The sequence below is a fragment of the Anabrus simplex genome, chromosome 6 (genome assembly GCF_040414725.1).
Source record: "Anabrus simplex isolate iqAnaSimp1 chromosome 6, ASM4041472v1, whole genome shotgun sequence".
In the NCBI taxonomy this organism is placed as follows: Eukaryota; Metazoa; Arthropoda; class Insecta; order Orthoptera; family Tettigoniidae; genus Anabrus; species Anabrus simplex.
In genome coordinates, this window is record NC_090270.1 from 332,800,443 (window position 1) to 332,817,616 (window position 17,174).

Here is a 17,174-nt window from a genome sequence, read left to right on the forward strand (position 1 = left end):
TAAGTTACGAATGGTTACTTTACAAAGTGGTGGGGACGTACATGTAAAGAAACTCCGGATTTCGGAAAATAAATTATCAAAACCGAATTTCAAAATTCAGGCGCCATGGCGACTGGGTGCCCGGTATTTTTCGACCCCTGGTTGTGTAGAAATGAAAAGGTTAACACAGGATAGGGTGGCATGGAAAGCTGCATCAAACCAATCTATGGACTGATGACTCAAACACACATTGTAAAATTGTACTACAATAGTTTTAACTTGTGTTTGTAACATTCACGTCAAACATTTTAATCATGATATCGAAAATAACTTTTAACATCACAACATCTCATTCCAATTTTATATGACCAATAATTGTAAACAATCTTAATTGTAATTATTTGTTTTAAGGTTATCCATTGTGCTGATGATGCTCAATAAGAAGGGCGAAACATGTTCACGATCTTTCTATTTTGTATAATTATTTAACCACAAAATGTGGTATTGTAAGTATTGACTAGGTTAACATTAAACGAATATTTTGTAAATTGTATGTAATCACTGTCGTCAATACGGACCAAAAATGAGGTTAATGACTTGTAATAAGACCTAGCTGTGTCGGTGCGACGTAAAACAACTAGAAGAAAAAAGGAAAAAAAAAAAGTGGTATTATCACCCCATGAACACAATAATTAAAACTGAGAGGACTTTTCCTCTTGGTGAAACAACTTGACTTTTCATCCCGTTTACATTCATACCATTGTATGCTGTCCATCTCACATCATTAAGCCCCCCTGCAGTCGCTCACAATCTTGCATTGAGGCACTTGCTGTATGGTCTGCTCTGTTACCGTAGCGAGGTAACCCATCCGGATATTAGGCTATACAATTTACTATTAATTAATTATGATTAATAATCAGTAATAATTATTATTGTTAATTATACTTAACTAAATTTCATTACCTGGAACTAATATTATTATTTCTCTTTATATTCAGGATCAAGTTACGAGTACATTTTGAGTGAAAAAGTTGGCGAGAAGAAGAATGTAGGACTCATAACTCTGAACCGTCCTAAGGCCCTGAATGCTCTGTGTGATGGATTGATGTCTGAAGTAGGGGATGCCATAAACAAATTTGAACTTGATGAAAGCGTTGGTGCCATTGTCATCACAGGAAGTGAAAAAGCTTTCGCAGCAGGTAAATATAACTTTATATACTATTAAGTGATATGGTGAAGATCATCATCATCTTCATTTCCCGTTTCCAGCTTCTCGGGTTGGGTTGTGAATCAAGGACCTCCATTGCTGCCTGTCTTTCCACCACTCTCTTTTTTTTTTCTAAGTATACATCTTCTGGTTTTCCTCCCCTCTTCTCTATGCACTCCCACACTGAATCTGTCCATCTCTTTCGGGGTCTTCCTCATGGTCTCTTTCCTATTGACTTCTCTGAAAAAGCTTTTTTTTTTTGCACTCTCTTCTCCCATTCTCATCATATGCCCATACCACTTTAGCTTTGTTGTCTCTAACCTGTCTTGAAGTTTCAAGATTCCTGTCCTTTTCCTTATCTCTTCATTTCTAATTCTATTCCTTCTGGTCTTGCCCTCGATACCTCTTAGGAATGTCATCTCCGCTGCCTGTATTCTGCTCTCCTCTCGTTTTGTTGTAGTCCACGATCCATCTGCATAGGTTAGTATGGGTTCATAATAGGTTGAATATAATACTTTCTTAGATTTCTTCAGGACAACTTGGTTCCACAAAATACCCCTTACACTCTGGTAGAAGCTGTTTGCTTGTTGTATTCTTTTTCCAATTTCCTTGGTAATCTTTCCACCTTCTGTGATCACATTTCCCCAAGTACTTTCCCCTTGTCATCACTATTGTTTTACTTTTCTCTGTGCTACTTTCATTCCAAATTTTTCTATCTCTTGATTCCATACATACTTGTTTTTGCATTTCTGTTTCATCTTCACCCCATATCACTATATCATCTGCAAATAACATGGCTTTTGTTGCCTGTCTTCCCAATCTCTATTTAATGTTCTTACGAATTTCATCCATGACTATGATGAATAGTAGGGGGGATAGTACACTTCCCTGTTGGAGACCAGTTTGAACTTTAAACCATTTTGATTTTCCTATACTAGTCTTCACACTACAAACACAATATCATTTGCGCTTCCACTCTGTTAACTTGTTTTTACCTTAATGTGTCCCATACCAACTGTCTGGGCACACTGTCATAAGCCTTCTCAATGTCAATAAATGTCATCACCATGAGTGTTGTTTTAATGGGCCTAACATGAAGCTCATTGCCTCCTGACTTTATTATTATTATTATTATTATTATTATTATTATTAATAATTGCATAGGATTCTGCTACAATCTCAATTCTTCATGCATTCACTGGCCTGCTACCATTGTTCTGTCCAGACTCTTCTGGTCTTCTTAGTTCTTCCTTCATCTTGAGACCCTTTCAAAATTGTCACTGTGTTCCTGAATGTATTTCTATCGAACATTTGGGCCTCGGAGATGTTTAAGCTTACCATATCTTTACACATTTCCTTAATCCATGCTGTAGTGGTCAAATATGTGCGTGGTAAGTCTATTTCCATTCATTCTGTACAAATGTTCTAGAAGTGCTAGCCTCCTCCTCTTCATGGCCTCTAAGATTCTCTTCACCTTCTGGTAAACTATTGTGTTGCTCCAATGTTTCCATCCGCCTTCAGTCTGTACTATGCCCATAATTTTTCAGAGGATTCTTCTTTCTAAGACCTCTAGCTTCTCCAACATGTAGTTCATGGACAGGCATTCTGTTTTAATTATGGTGTTGTTTTATTTTGATATTTCAGGATATGCACTTGTTATTGTAGATGGTTTTTGTTAACCCATATGCTCACTTCATTCTTGAAATTCGATCTTCCATTGCAGCTTTTTCTAGTCCATTTTCCTACATGGTGACAGTAAGATACTTGAACTTCTTGACCATTTCGATCCATCCTCTTTCTGTTTTGATGAACTTTGTTCCTTGTTTGATGTTGGTTGTGAATTTTTTTTCTTTTCTTTTTATTAAGAAGAAAGGTTCGCCCGAATGGGCATTAGATTATAAACTAGGTTTTACAATAGTCACTCAACGATCTTGTTTTCGCTCGGCACACGGTTATATGATATCTATCGCACTTTTTACTGCACAGAATACACACACAACTTTCATTAGGATTGTGATAGGTTTTGTTCACACAAATCTTATGGTGAAAGCCATGAATGGCAAGTCGCATTATAATATGTCTTTGCTCTTGGTTTTCTCTGGTCCACTTCCTGTTGAGAATGGCGTCTGTGGTGTAGAAATGTAAATAGATTTCTCTCCTCTTGGCTATTCTTCTTTCTTTATGCTCGATATAGCTTTGTGTGGATGACAGCGATAGTAGTAACCTCAGAACTTCTACATAGAAGGATTCTTTAGCTAGTTAATAAACCAGCCTTGTCGGTGCAAATTTCCCCACTCTCAGTACATGCTTTAAAAATCGACTCTTTACACTCTCAATTTTTAACAGGTTCTTAATCAACTAGTGTTCCCAAACTACCTGTAAGCTGTAAGTTGCTATTGGAGATATGGTTGTCTTGAAAAGGGTCATTGCTGTGGCCAGGGACAGGTCTGTTATATTCTCGGTATTATAAATTGCTCTTATCGCAGCTACTGTACTCTCTTGTACATGATGTTGTTCACTGTTGTTTGCAGGGTTGTTCCTAGATACCTAAATTTATTGACCATTTCTAGTGGTTGTCCATTCAAGTAAAGTGTGTCTTTCATTGAGGTTTTTCGTCCCTTCCTAAAAGTCATCTGAACTGTCTTATCTTTCTCAATAATTTCAAGGTGATTCATTTTCAGCCATTTCTCGAGCTCTGTTAGTAACTTTTGTATTTCCTCTCTGCTCTGGGAACATATTACCATGTCGTCTGCATATAATATGAGTGAGTTCTTGGAGTTGTCTTTATGATATCAGTAATGTCTGCTGTGGTGATGTTGAATAATAGTGGACTTAGGGGATTGCCCTGTAGCACGCCATTCGTCTGTATGATGGGTTCTGAAGTAGTGACGCCATACTCTGTAACAGTTGTGTTGAACCTCAAAATGTTTTCCAACGATGTTGTTATCTGATTATTCACTCCAGTCATGTTTTTTACTTTTTCAATTATGATTTGTCTAATAGATCAGACGCTTTCTTATAGTAAATGAAGACTGTATAGTATTTGCCCTTTCTCATGGCCTCTTCTGTCTCTCCAAGCAAGCAACTGCCTGCCTGTGTAGTGCTTCTCCCTCGAGTGAATCCAAACTGACAGTCCGGTATATTTGCCTCTTCTTCCAGTCTGTTTGCTATTATTTTTGTATTTTCAAGGGAATACTCTCCAGTGCCTCTCCTCTGTATGAGTTGGGGTCATTTGTTTCTCCTTTACCTTTATACAGAACTTTTATTGTGGACTGTCTCCATCTGTCCAGAATATTAATCCTGTTCTAAGGCAGTAGTTGAATATGCTGGTCCAAAGTGGTAGTAGCATTTCAATGGACTGTTTGAGATGTTCATAATAAATATGGTCAGGGCCAGCTGCCTTCCCATTTCTTGCTTGTTTCACTGCTTGTAGGACTTCTGTTTCCTTTATGGGTCGTGATGTAGTGTCTATCCCTGAAGGGTGACTCAATTAATTTTGTACGTAATCAAAGTTTCGGCTGTTCAGTATTTCCCCCAAGTGTGTTTCCCTTGCACTCATAGGTATTTCCTTGCCGTTTAGTGTTGCTTTCTTCCATAGTGCGATAAAGGGGTCTAACTGTGCTTTTTCCACCAATTTCCTAGCTTCTGCTTCCATATTTGCTGACCGTTTTTCTATTGAAAGCTGTCTATATCCCTTTCTATGGTTCGCATAGATGTGTAAGTAATACCAATATAATGGTCTGTTATTGGACATTATAAATTTTCCAGCTAACTCATTCTTGGTTGCCTGTGTTTCGCCCTCGTGTGCTAAGTTACGCTCGTCAGTTGGGACTTAGCACACCACCCAAGACGCAAGGCTAGTGCATACCGTGGAGGCCACTGCATAGGCTATTTGAAGCCACCAGCTGTGCCAATGCACTATGAGAGCTATGTCTCATTTCCAAAAATTGATGCCTGCCTGGCCATCAAATGATGTAGATGTTGATTCCCATAGGGTGGTGTGCTAAGTCCCAACTGACGAGCCTAACTTAGCACACGAGGGCGAAACGCAGGCAACCAAGAATGAGTTAGCTGGAAAATTTATAATGTCCAATAATGGACCATTATATTGGTATTATAAGTTTACTCATTCAGGACAAATATTTTAGGTTCCCTATGGGAATCAACATCTACATCATTAGATGTGTAAGTACAAATCCGATCCTATAGTTCTGGCTCTATACAGGGGTAGGAGGGTTTCTTTACTTTTTGGGTAGCATTTGCTTTCAAACGAAAGTTGGGCTCTTTTCCGTCTGCGTAGCTTTGTTGCTTGTTGTAGAGCTGTTGTCAGATTTTCCACCGCCCCATTTAGGTCACCTTTCTCTATGAGCTGAGCTGCCTTTTCTGTTTCCCCATTTTCTATAAGTTCGGCTAAATCAGGCATTCTTAAGGAGTTTGGCTTCTTCTTTCCTACAGGTTGGGATTGCTCATGTCTCCCAATTGTGAAATCTGCAGCTAGCGGCAAATGCTTTCTAATAGTTGCTGCTCCTAAGTTCCACAAAGTTTCTTGCTTAATAATAGTTGAGCAGTGGGTACGGGCGGGAAAACCGGCGGCCCAAGGGGGCTGGATAAAAGGTCGTATTAAGTGAAAATACCAAACTTTAATTAACAATGACAACTCGCCAAGCTTCTTTAAATACAATGCTGAAAGCTTTAACTCTTTTAAAAATATAAAATACCAACAATTTACAATTAAGAAAATTATACCCATATGTACTTTCTAAATTACAACAGAATAAGAGTGAGGGAACCAGCCCTCACTATCAGGTGCATGTTCAGACACTTTTGTGAAGTGTTTCTCATGCTAACTTCCCGAACATAAGCCGGGCATCGAACAGGAATAAGGTATAATAGAGACTTTCTGAATATGAGAAAACACCATCAAAAATTCATAAACTTAACAGTAATATTGAGAATAAGTAAAACTTGGCCTTTCAGTGCCTTGTAAACAAGAAGCAATGCCTTAAGGCGTATAGAAAATGCGTAGCGAATTACAATGCCCTAGAAAAACAACCCTAATCTAACCCCACTATCGAATATCTGGGGGCAAGTGAGGTACATAATTAGTTACCAAGAGTCTTTCCCAGAAGGGGAAAACATTTCAGCCATGAAAACACTTTATTTTAACTGAATCGAACACGTCGACTCGAAACCTTAAGTAAGGATAAGATCGAAAGCACAAGGCTCCTACCATTACACATTCATAATTTTCATATTTACCTCAGGCACCTTTCCAAGTTCAACATTTTAAGGGTACAGTACTATATCAAGGTCCCTCTCTGTCTTACCTCCGCGCTAGCGTGCCGGGTTCGACGGGCCACAAGGCGAGCCCAGAGAGTAATGCAGTGCACCAGTGCCAACAGGAGAATGACACGACAGCCAGGCAAAGCCACTGCAAGCAGCGCACCAGTCACATGGACCGGAACTCCCCTCTGGAGGAGAGGGGAGGAGCAGAGGGGCGCGAAGCGAGAGAGAGAGAGAGAGAGAGAGAGAGAGAGAGAGAGAGAGAGACCTTGCAAAGCAGGGAGGACACTTCAGAGCGAGATAAAATCTGCGTTTCTCTGAAGACGTGCGGGATGGGAGGCAACACATTTATTCCTTAAGAGGGGCCAAGCATAGTAAGGTAAAATACATGTAAATACATCGAAGAAATACACAATACATAACACAGCTTGCAAGCACATACAATAGGACGATGATGAAGAGAAGATAGGCCGGGGAGAATAACAGTTTTTACACAGCACAGACCCTCCCCGCCTTAAAGCCGACGTCGGAGAAAGATGAAAGGAACTTTTAAGATAAAATATGAATGCAGTTCTTAAAAGAGTTCCATGCCTTTGGAAAATCTCCTGATTCAAGGAGCACACATTTTTAAAATCACAAGTGGACTCTGAAGAAAGGTATTTGAGCCACAGAGAAAGTTCATAGGCAGCACTGAAACTTGGAGAATAAGGTACAGCGACGAATTTCCCACTCGGTCCTTCACATAGCAAGGTTGCAGAAGCAGAGCAACCAGAAGGAATCCAGCGCCATAAGATCAGATAGGCACGAAGATAGGGGCTCCGAAGGCGTGATGTGGTCCATGAGGAGCCGAAAAACAGGTCACAGCGTGCAAGACGTACCAACAGCTCCACTGAGGGGCCCTCTCAGAGAGCTCGGCAACAGGATGCACCAAATGGCTGGAAAAATAACAGAGCCAACAGAAGTCTGTCTCTTTGCGCTTTTCAAGGAGGACCGGGGGCAGGTCGACAAAGCCAAGGCCGCATAAGAACCCAGCAGCAGCGCGAAGGTAAGCCGGGAAGCAAACGAAGGGAGGGAGAGAAAGGCGGAAGGGGCTTGAGGTAAAAGAAGTACAAGAACAATTAATCAAGACACGCAGTTTAACAAGGGTAAACATCTTAAAATACAACAAGATATCATCCTTAACTAAAGAAACCCTCCACAAATAATTCGAAGCAAGGCGAACCGGGTGCAAAACGACACCAAAAATTTAGGCGGGCTTGACTTGGGAGAGGTGCACCCTAAATACCCTCTCCGCCACGGGGTCCCTAAGGAGCAATGTGACCAGAGTAAAAAATTTAATAACAGTACAAGGCCCCCAAAAGCGAGGAGAGAGCTTACCCGAAGGTACAAAATTCTTCACAAAAACATTATCACCGACAGCCAGGCTGACAGGTTCTCGCCCCTGATTGTAACGTTGCTGCTTCCTTAAAAACCTTAAGGTTAGCCATAGCACGTTTCCATATAGCCCTAACATTAGGAGGATCAATATTTTCGGGGAACAGATCATTTATATTCCACAGATTTGACAAAGGTGAGGTAGGTATAAAACCAAACATGAGAGAAAAGGGGGACGACTTACGTGCCTCGTGAACAGCGGTATTGAAAGCATAAGTTAACCAAGGAATAGTCGTATCCCACCTCCAAATATCTTCGTGATGCAAGGCGGTAAGCGCCCAGCGCAAATTACGGTTTACCCTCTCCGCATATGACGGCTGAGGATAGTAAGCAGAAGTCGTAACGTGAGAGATGGAGAGGCCGAAACAGAATTTTTTAAAGAAATTGTACATAAAAGCCCTCGCATTATTGGAGACTGAAACTTGACAAGGCCCAAATGTAGAAAAAATGCTTTTCAAACACTTTACCGTGGTGTCAGCTGTGGCAAGCTTAGTGAGAAACATCCAGGTAAAGCGAGTGAAAGCGTCAACACAGACAAGAATAAACCTATTACCATCCCCCTTCGATTTGGGGAGGGGCCCGACATAGTCTATAAACACACGCTCCATAGGGCGAGTGGCTTGAGAAGAAGATAGAAATCTGACCTGAGTATTCGGTGGTGGCTTGCTAATTTTACAAAGCTTGCAAGCTCTAACCAATTCGTGCACTTCATCATCCAAACCCTCCCAAATGAAATTCTCACGGATTTTCTCTCTTGTTTTAAAGACCCCAAGGTGGCCCGCAAGGGGGGACTCATGAAAATATTTGAAAATCATGGGCACGAGAACGGCAGGTACCACCACCTTCATCTTTTTATCATGGTGAGACGTACAATACAAGACCCCATTCCGTAACTCGTAGGGAGCAACAGGTTTACCTAGCTCTAAATCTTGGATGATGTGTCCAAACACAAGGTCTTCTCTTTGAATTTTTCCAATGTCGTGATACAACATGGGGGTATGGGACAGAAATGCCGCAGAAATCGGCAGGGCAAGGGACTCATCAACAAAGGGTTGATCATCTTGCACTACCTCGGGAGAGTACATACGGCTTAAAGAATCAGCCAAAAAATTATCCGACCCCCGGATGTGTCGCACTTCGAACTGAAAGGCAGAGATCCTGATCGCCCACTGGGCCAAACAGCCTGTTCTTCGGGTTCGACCCATTACCCAGCTCAACGCCTGGTTGTCCGTTTCAAGTTGGAATTTAATGTGCTCTAAATACATCCGGAACTTCTCGAGGGCAAATAACACGGCTAAACCTTCAAGCTCGTACACCGAGTATTTCGATTCGAGAGCGGACAAGGTCCTGGATGCATAGGCAATCGGGCGTCTGCCAAATTCTGACTCCTGCAACAACACCGCGGTGACAGCGGATGCAGAAGCATCGGTCTGCGCTATAAATGGTTTAGAAAAATCGAGTATAGCAAGAATAGGCGCGCTGGAGATGACCAACTTAAGATCCTCAAAGGCGATCTGCTGAGAGGGTCCCCAATCAAATTTAACCCCCTTCCAACGCAGGGAGTTAAGCGGGCTGGCACGCTTAGCGGAGTCCGGAACGAACTTCCGAAAAAAATTATCATGCCCACAAACTGTGCTACGCCTTTCATATCCTTAGGAGGAGCAAATTCACAAATGGCCTGGGTGCGAGAGAGGTCCACCGAAACACCGTCAGGCGAAACCACATGCCCAAGAAAGGACATTTGGGGCTTCGCAAAGGAGACCTTAGAAAGCTTGACGGTAAGACCCGCTTTCCGGAGGCGCACCAACACTTTCTTAAGGTGCAACAGGTGCTCCTCGAAAGTTTCAGAATAAACAGCAAGGTCGTCCAAATAATGATATAAGTAGTTAAATTTAATGTCCGAAAACAGCTTATCCAAAAGCCTAGTAAGGATGGTGACGCCAGTAGAGATCCCAAAAGGGATGCGCAAAAATTCGTATAAATTCCAGTTGGTGGCAAATGCCGTCACATGCCGCGACTCAGGAGCCAAGGGGTTCTGGTAGTAGGCTTGATTTAAATCCAAGATAGTAAAATATCGAGCCTTTCTAAACCAGGAGAAACAGGAGTGTAAATCGGGGAGCGGCACGGACTGCAAGAAACTTTTTTATTGAGAACCCTATAATCCAGGATGGGCCTGAACCCGCCCTGAGGTTTAGGGACTAGGAATATGGGTAATGAATAAGCGGACGTAGAAGGTTGAATAATCCCCTGGTCAAGCATCTTATCGATGATCTCCTTCAGCGCCTTCATCTTAGGTGGAGACAAACGGTAAGGGGGAATCCTTACTGGAATAGAATCAGAAAGTTCAATTTTTTACTCCAAATGATTGGTCACACCCAATTCCTCAAAAAATACGTCCGAAAAAGTGTCGCACAGCTCCCTTACACTCCGCGCCTGATCCCCAGGGAGATGGCTAAGGTCACACACCATCTCTTCTTGAGGGGGCGTAACCGAACAAAAAGACACAGAATTAAATGAACATAGGAGGATTTTTACTGATTGAGAAAATCTGAACCAACAAACCCCCCTTTTGTAGGTCCAAAACCAATCTGGAGTAAGAAAAAAATTAGTCCCAAGGATTACAGGACATGACAAATCCTTGGCTACATAAAAGGAAAACTTCCAAGAAAAGTTAGAAACTCTAATTTTACTAGTGAAACTACCTATAATATCGACCTTACAAGAATTGGTCGATACACACGAAACAGAGGCAGGAAGCAAGTCAGAAAATTTACATATAGCTTTGTGTGCGATATACCATTTCTCGCTGACCAAGGAAACTACACTCCCCGAGTCCAGTAAGGCTGATACAGGCTCGCTCCCCATTTCAACCTTAATGAAGAGACCACTACCTTTCAGATCCGCAGAAATCCGTAAACACTCGGGCGGACACGTATCGAATAAAGGCTGAACAGAAGCACATTGAGGGCTGTCATCAACTGGGGGACCGTGAGCGACGGGAGCCCCCTTACCTAGTCAGCTTGACGCTGAAGTCCCAGCACAGTTCTTCACGAGATGTCCCGGACGCCCACACTTACAACAGACGAAATTGCTACTCCCATGAGGGACACTGGCATTAGTCAGCGTGCCCACCGGGCGATGATCAGGAATCCTGGCGGGACAACGAATCCGTAAATGATCACGTGATCCACACTCATAACATCTTCTCAGATTAGCGGGCTTTGTAGAAGCGGGAGCGCCGGATACATTGGGCGGTGAAAGACCTCCCCGTACGCAATGTGTCCGCATGACGACTTTCGCGGCAACGACCATCGCCTCCAACTCCGAGAAATTGCGGGGATGGGCCGCGAAACACAAACAAGAACGGTACGAGGGGTTTATGCCCTCAACAATAGTCGAGACGACTTGCTCTTCTGAAAAATGGAGTGCGAAGACCCTGGCATAATTTTTAATATCCAAAATGAAATCAGCCAAAGACTCATCATTACGCTGGACTCTGAAGTAAAATTTTTGCACAAAGGAATTCAACGCCCTAGCCGGAATAAAATGCGTCAATAAGTGCACATGGAATTGCTGAATAGTTTCCTGTTCTTTAATGGCCTTAACAATCCTATGCGACAACTCACCACTCGCCAAGGGGTAAATAATCGGCAATATATGACTATGTGAAATTCCAAAAACCAGGGCATGGTCCAGGAATTCGACCAGAAAACGGAGGAAGGCTACGGTGTCGCGAACCGAATTGACAGAGTAGTATGGGGCACCCTTCAATATTAGTGTTAATGGATGAGGAATATTGGAGAATATAGAAACATTTGACGGTAGAATAGATTGCAAAGGTTGCTGTTCTTGCTGTATTCCAACCTCCCGATTCCCTATAGGTTTATCCATATCATCTCCACCTACCACGGAGACCAAAGGGGGAGGTTTCATTTTGCCTGCCAACTTCGTCAGCTACGAGTCTGTTTTCTCCAACAAGCTAAGCGCTCTATCTTCCAAGTGCTTGACTTGGGTCCTCAACTCATCCTTTAACTCCAATGATAAAAGATCCCCACTACGCTGAACGTAATGCATGAGGCGACCTTGAACTCTCCTCAACTGATGGCTAGATACCATGTCGCTTTCCAAAAAGTACATAATTGAAGCAATATCGGTTAAATTCATTTCAATCAAGGACGCGGCACTGCCCACCTTGCCATCTGTATAACAGGGTACAATGACCGGCTTATCTAAGTTGGTTCATAAAAATGCCTCATCGCTCTTGACCGTACCTCGAGATTCGAGTTTCCGAATGGTCAACTCATAGAGTAATTCTTCCTTTCAGAGGGACCCTGGATAGGCTACGTCTCGAGTAGACATTTTGATGACTTAACAGGCAAAATGAGGCACGACGTGGCGGAAGGACACCGAGGGACACCCCTCCCAAGCGATCAAGTACGTTTACCAATACGACACTAGCCCCATACAACCCTCGTTTTGCTACCAGCTGAGCAGTGGGTACGGGCGGGAAAAGCGGCGGTCAAAGGGGGCCGGATTAAAGGGCGTATTAAGTGAAAAGGCCAAACTTTAATTAACAATGACAACTCGCCAAGCTTCTTTAAATACAATGCTGAAAGCTTTAACTCTTTTAAAAATATCAAATACCAACAATTTGCAATTAAGAAAATTATACCCGTATGTACTTTCTAAATTACAACAGAATAAGAGTGAGGGAACCAGCCCTCACTATCAGGTACATGTTCAGACACTTTTGTGAAGGGTTTCTCGTGCTAACTTCCCAAACATAAGCCGGGCATCGAACAGGAATAAGGTATAATAGAGACTTTCTGAATATGAGAAAACACCATCAAAAATTCATAAACTTAACAGTAATATTGAGAATAAGTAAAACATGGCCTTTCGGTGTCTAAACAAGAAGCAATGTCTTAAGGCGTATAGAAAATGCGTAGCAAATTACAATGCCCTAGAAAAACAACCCTAATCTAACCCCACTATCGAATATCTGGGGGCAAGTGAGGTACATAATTAGTTACCAAGAGTCTTTCCCAGAAGGGGAAAACATTTCAGCCATGAAAACACTTTATTTTAACTGAATCGAACACGTTGACTCAAAACCTTAAATAAGGATAAGACCGAAAGCACAAGGCTCCTACCATTATACATTCATAATTTTCATATTTACCTCAGGCACCTTTCCAAGTTCAACATTTTAAGGGTACTGTACTATATCAAGGTCCCTCTCTGTCTTACCTCCGCGCTAGCGTGCCGGGTTCGACGGGCCACAAGGCGAGCCCAGAGAGTAACGCAGTGCACCAGTGCCAACAGGAGAATGACACGACAGCCAGGCAAAGCCACTGCAAGCAGCGCACCAGTCACGTGGACCGGAACTCCCCTCTGGAGGATAGGGGAGGAGCAGAGGGGCGCGAAGCGAGAGAGAGAGAGAGAGAGAGAGAGAGAGAGAGAGAGAGACCTTGCAAAGCAGGGAAGACACTTCAGAGCGAGATAAAATCTGCGTTTCTCTGAAGACGTGCGGGATGGGAGGCAACACATTTATTCCTTAAGAGGGGCAAAGCATAGCAAGTTAAAATACATGTAAATACATCGAAGAAATACACAATACATAACACAGCTTGCAAGCACATACAATAGGACGATGATGAAGAGAAGATAGGCCGGGGAGAATAACAGTTTTTACACGACACAATAGTAATTCCTTCTCCTTTGTAGAAAACTAAATCTATACTGCTAGATTTGTTGGGTGCAAAATGTCTTCTCCTTCTTGTTTACTATTGTGAAACCTTCATCCATCATCATGTCAAGCATTAGTTCGGTTTTTGTATTTACAGTAATTTGTCTATCCTGAAGTTGAAATCCCCTGCTATAAATATGTTTCTGTCTCTATTGTTCAATTTTGCATAGCTGCTGCGAGTTTTTCTATAACCCCTTCTGTACTGGAGTTTGGATTTATATATATGCAAGTGACAGTGATTTCTATAGTTCTCACCATTACCATATTGTCTTCTTTATATGAATCTCTATTTACCAACTGTATCCCTCAGAAAGCAAGATACACCTCCTTCTGGTCTCTCTCTCGTGGGTATTGCAGGTGCATGTACCCTGGTTTTTTCCTTTGAGATATTGCATCATGTTTGGCTGGCAATTTTTTCCAAAAGGTTAATTTTGATGGTTGCAACCTCTGGGCTTTTTGAGATTACTGCAAAGTCATTATTATTATTATTATTATTATTATTATTATTATTATTATTTATGTGTGTACAGATTAGATTGTTTTGAAGTTAGATAAGATTAAATGGTGTGATCACCGGGTGAGTTGGCCGTGCGGTTACGGGCGCGGAGCTGTGAGCTCTCAATCTGGAGACAGTAGTTTCAAGCTCCACTGTAGGCATCCCTGAAGATGGTTTTCCGTGGTTTCCCATTTTCACACCAGGCAAATGGTGGGGCTATACCTTAATTAAGGCCACGGCCGCTTCCTTTCCGTTCCTAGGCCTTTCCTGTCTCATCGTCGCCATAAGACCTATCTGTGTTAGTGTGACATAAAACAAACCTGTTTTTGGTGGGTTAGTTTTTGTTAATGCAAAACATTGAGGATGAGTGGCAGCTGAAGAAAAAAGGCACAGCTCAACTAACAACAGTATAAACGTGTTCTAAGTTCTTCTGTCTGTTAAAACTAATATATGAATAAATTGACTGAAGGTTAAATGTTCTTACCAATTTTTTGTATTTTTTTTATCTTTTTCTCAGGTTTTAGTTTGAATTAATATACATGGTACTACTTTTAAAAGCAATGCCTTATGTAATTTGATTACATTTTAATTTATGTTTTAATCATTTCCTCAAAATATGGCGTAGCAAATTAGATCCACTGTTTATTTTGAATTCATAAACATTTTCCTCATTATCTTTTTATTTTTAACTGGTATTAGTGGGTAAATTTAAATGTACCATTCAATTTTGTATCATACTCTATCAGGGGCTGATGTCCTAAATAAAATGCCCCTTTAAGCAACAATCATCATTAAATGGGTAACATATTCACACTATAGAATTAGTTCGAATTACCCTATGATGTGTGAATTCAAGTATTTGAAACATGCTGGATTTGATAATTATTGTATACAATCCTAAATACCACCTGCCACCAAATACCACCTGCACACCTGAATTTCTAATGACAAAATTTGAAAAAAAAAAAAAATGTCGCATGTTTACTTACCAATCTTTTAATTTCTGCAGATGTCACAAAATTGCTAGTTTAAAACACTTTACAAATAATAAAAACACTAAAAACATCACAATGAGAAATAATATTAGTTCAATGTACAAATCAGTCACGATTAAACATCATCAGAACTATCACCATTGGAACTTTGATCACTGTCACCTTCCCATCAACCCACAGCATGGAGTAGAACCTTCCTTTCTAGGTTCCTTTGCAATCTCTAATGAATTTAGTTGACACATTTCAGTTGATACACCATAACCTAGTTCATGTCTTTCAGTCACGTATTTAACAAGGCGTTCTTCATTTTCAGGAAACTGTGCACTCTGCCCTTGGAAAGCTCTATGATCATTGTTATTTTTTAATAACATTTCCTTCTTCTTCCTCCAGTTGTGAATACATCATTCATCAATATCATATTTCAGATAGTTTCAGCTTCTGTCACAGCTTTAAGTTTCTCACTTACAGTAAATGACTGCAAACGCTTTTTGAATTCATCACTTGTTATCACTGATGCTTCTTCACTCAGAACACAAAGTATTAATCAATTGCTACACCATACACAGAAGTGAGCGATGGAGCAAGATTTAGGCCGTTGCCGCGTTGACACATCTTCGGAACAATGTGTTATGAGATCACAATACGAAAGGCTTAAATATGACCTGCACCCAAATAAAAAAAAATAAAAAAAAATAAATAAAAATGTGCGGGTGGTATTCGGGGATTATACGGTAATATTATACCATTAGTTAAATAAATTGTTGGTAGTGTGTAAGATAATAGCAAGGGGAGAGAAGATTGAAAGGGAAAGATGGAACATAACAAAGTAGGATTTAGGTGTATCACTTTGAATGTTTGATCCCATCCTGAAGCTCCCATTTTCCAGGTTTATCACATGAGCTATTTATGATATAATTATTGTGACTTGTTCCTTCAGAGTATCATGAACTCCCACAAAATATCATGTCATCAAATACATCCCAGGAAGAGAAAGAAAATGACTTGAATTTTCAACTAGTTGAGAACATTTTTGTTTTTGTTATGTCTAGTTCCAGAAAGAATCTTAGGCCCCCCAATACACATACAGTCTGACTTGCACAGTCGAAGACTGAAATCCATCAGTTCTGTGTGCAGGATATAAGCATGCGGAAAGCTGAATGCATCTGTATGATACGGGCAGGCCAGTCAGTCACTTGCTGCTGCTTTCTCCTGTTCTTTCAGTACTGTTTCGCATTTTAAAAAAAATGTGGTATTTTGAAACTGGACCTTGTTATGGTAAAATGGTCAAAACATTTGCGCTGGAATGCCTTGAAGAATTTTGTCGTCCTGTTTGGAAGGACAAAAGCAGCAAATACCACAACCATGAGATGAGAGAGAGAGAGAGAAAAGAAATAGAACAATTGATCCCAAAGCTAGTGAGAAAACTATGTCGAAAAAGATAAATGGTAAATATCGGAGTTTCACAAAGGAACGGAAGAAGATATTGATGGCTAAGAAACCTGGAATAAATAGCGAAGATCTCTTTGTGTCAAAATTGTGGTACTATAACTATTTGTTGTTCTTGGTAGACCAAGAAGGGGCCTTAGATTGGTTTACAAAACTTAGCAGTGGTGCAGAGCTAACTCTTAATTTTTTTTATTTTTTTCAATACACATGCAACAGCTGTATATACATCCAGTTCGTCAACTGTATACTAGTTTTAACAACTAAATATGCTGGAATAGTGATAACACAATAAACTTCTTCCTCTTCTTCGTTATCTGTTTACCCTCCAGGGTCGATTTTTCCCTCGGACTCAGTGAGGGATCCCACCTCTACCGCCTCAAGGGCAGTATCCTGGAGCTTCAGACTCTGGGTCAGGGATACAACTGGGGAGGATGACCTGTACCTTGCCCAGGTGGCCTCACCTGCTGTGCTGAACAGGGGCCTTGCGGGAGGGATGGGAAGATTGGAAGGGATAGACAAGGAAGGGGGAAGGAAGCGGCCGTGGCCTTAAGTTAGGTACCATCCCGGCATTTGCCTGGAGGAGAA

The 17,174-nt window shown here is 41.3% G+C and overlaps 1 protein-coding gene across 1 annotated transcript in view; it reads left to right on the forward strand.

The window, feature by feature from the left end:
* The window catches only part of Echs1 (Enoyl-CoA hydratase, short chain 1), a 98,018-nt gene that overhangs the window by 35,761 nt on the left and 45,083 nt on the right, over positions 1-17,174 (forward strand). The window contains exon 2 of the mRNA XM_068228305.1: positions 978-1,178. Within this exon, the coding sequence (XP_068084406.1) occupies positions 978-1,178 (201 nt within the window). The remainder of the gene's footprint in view (positions 1-977; positions 1,179-17,174) is intronic.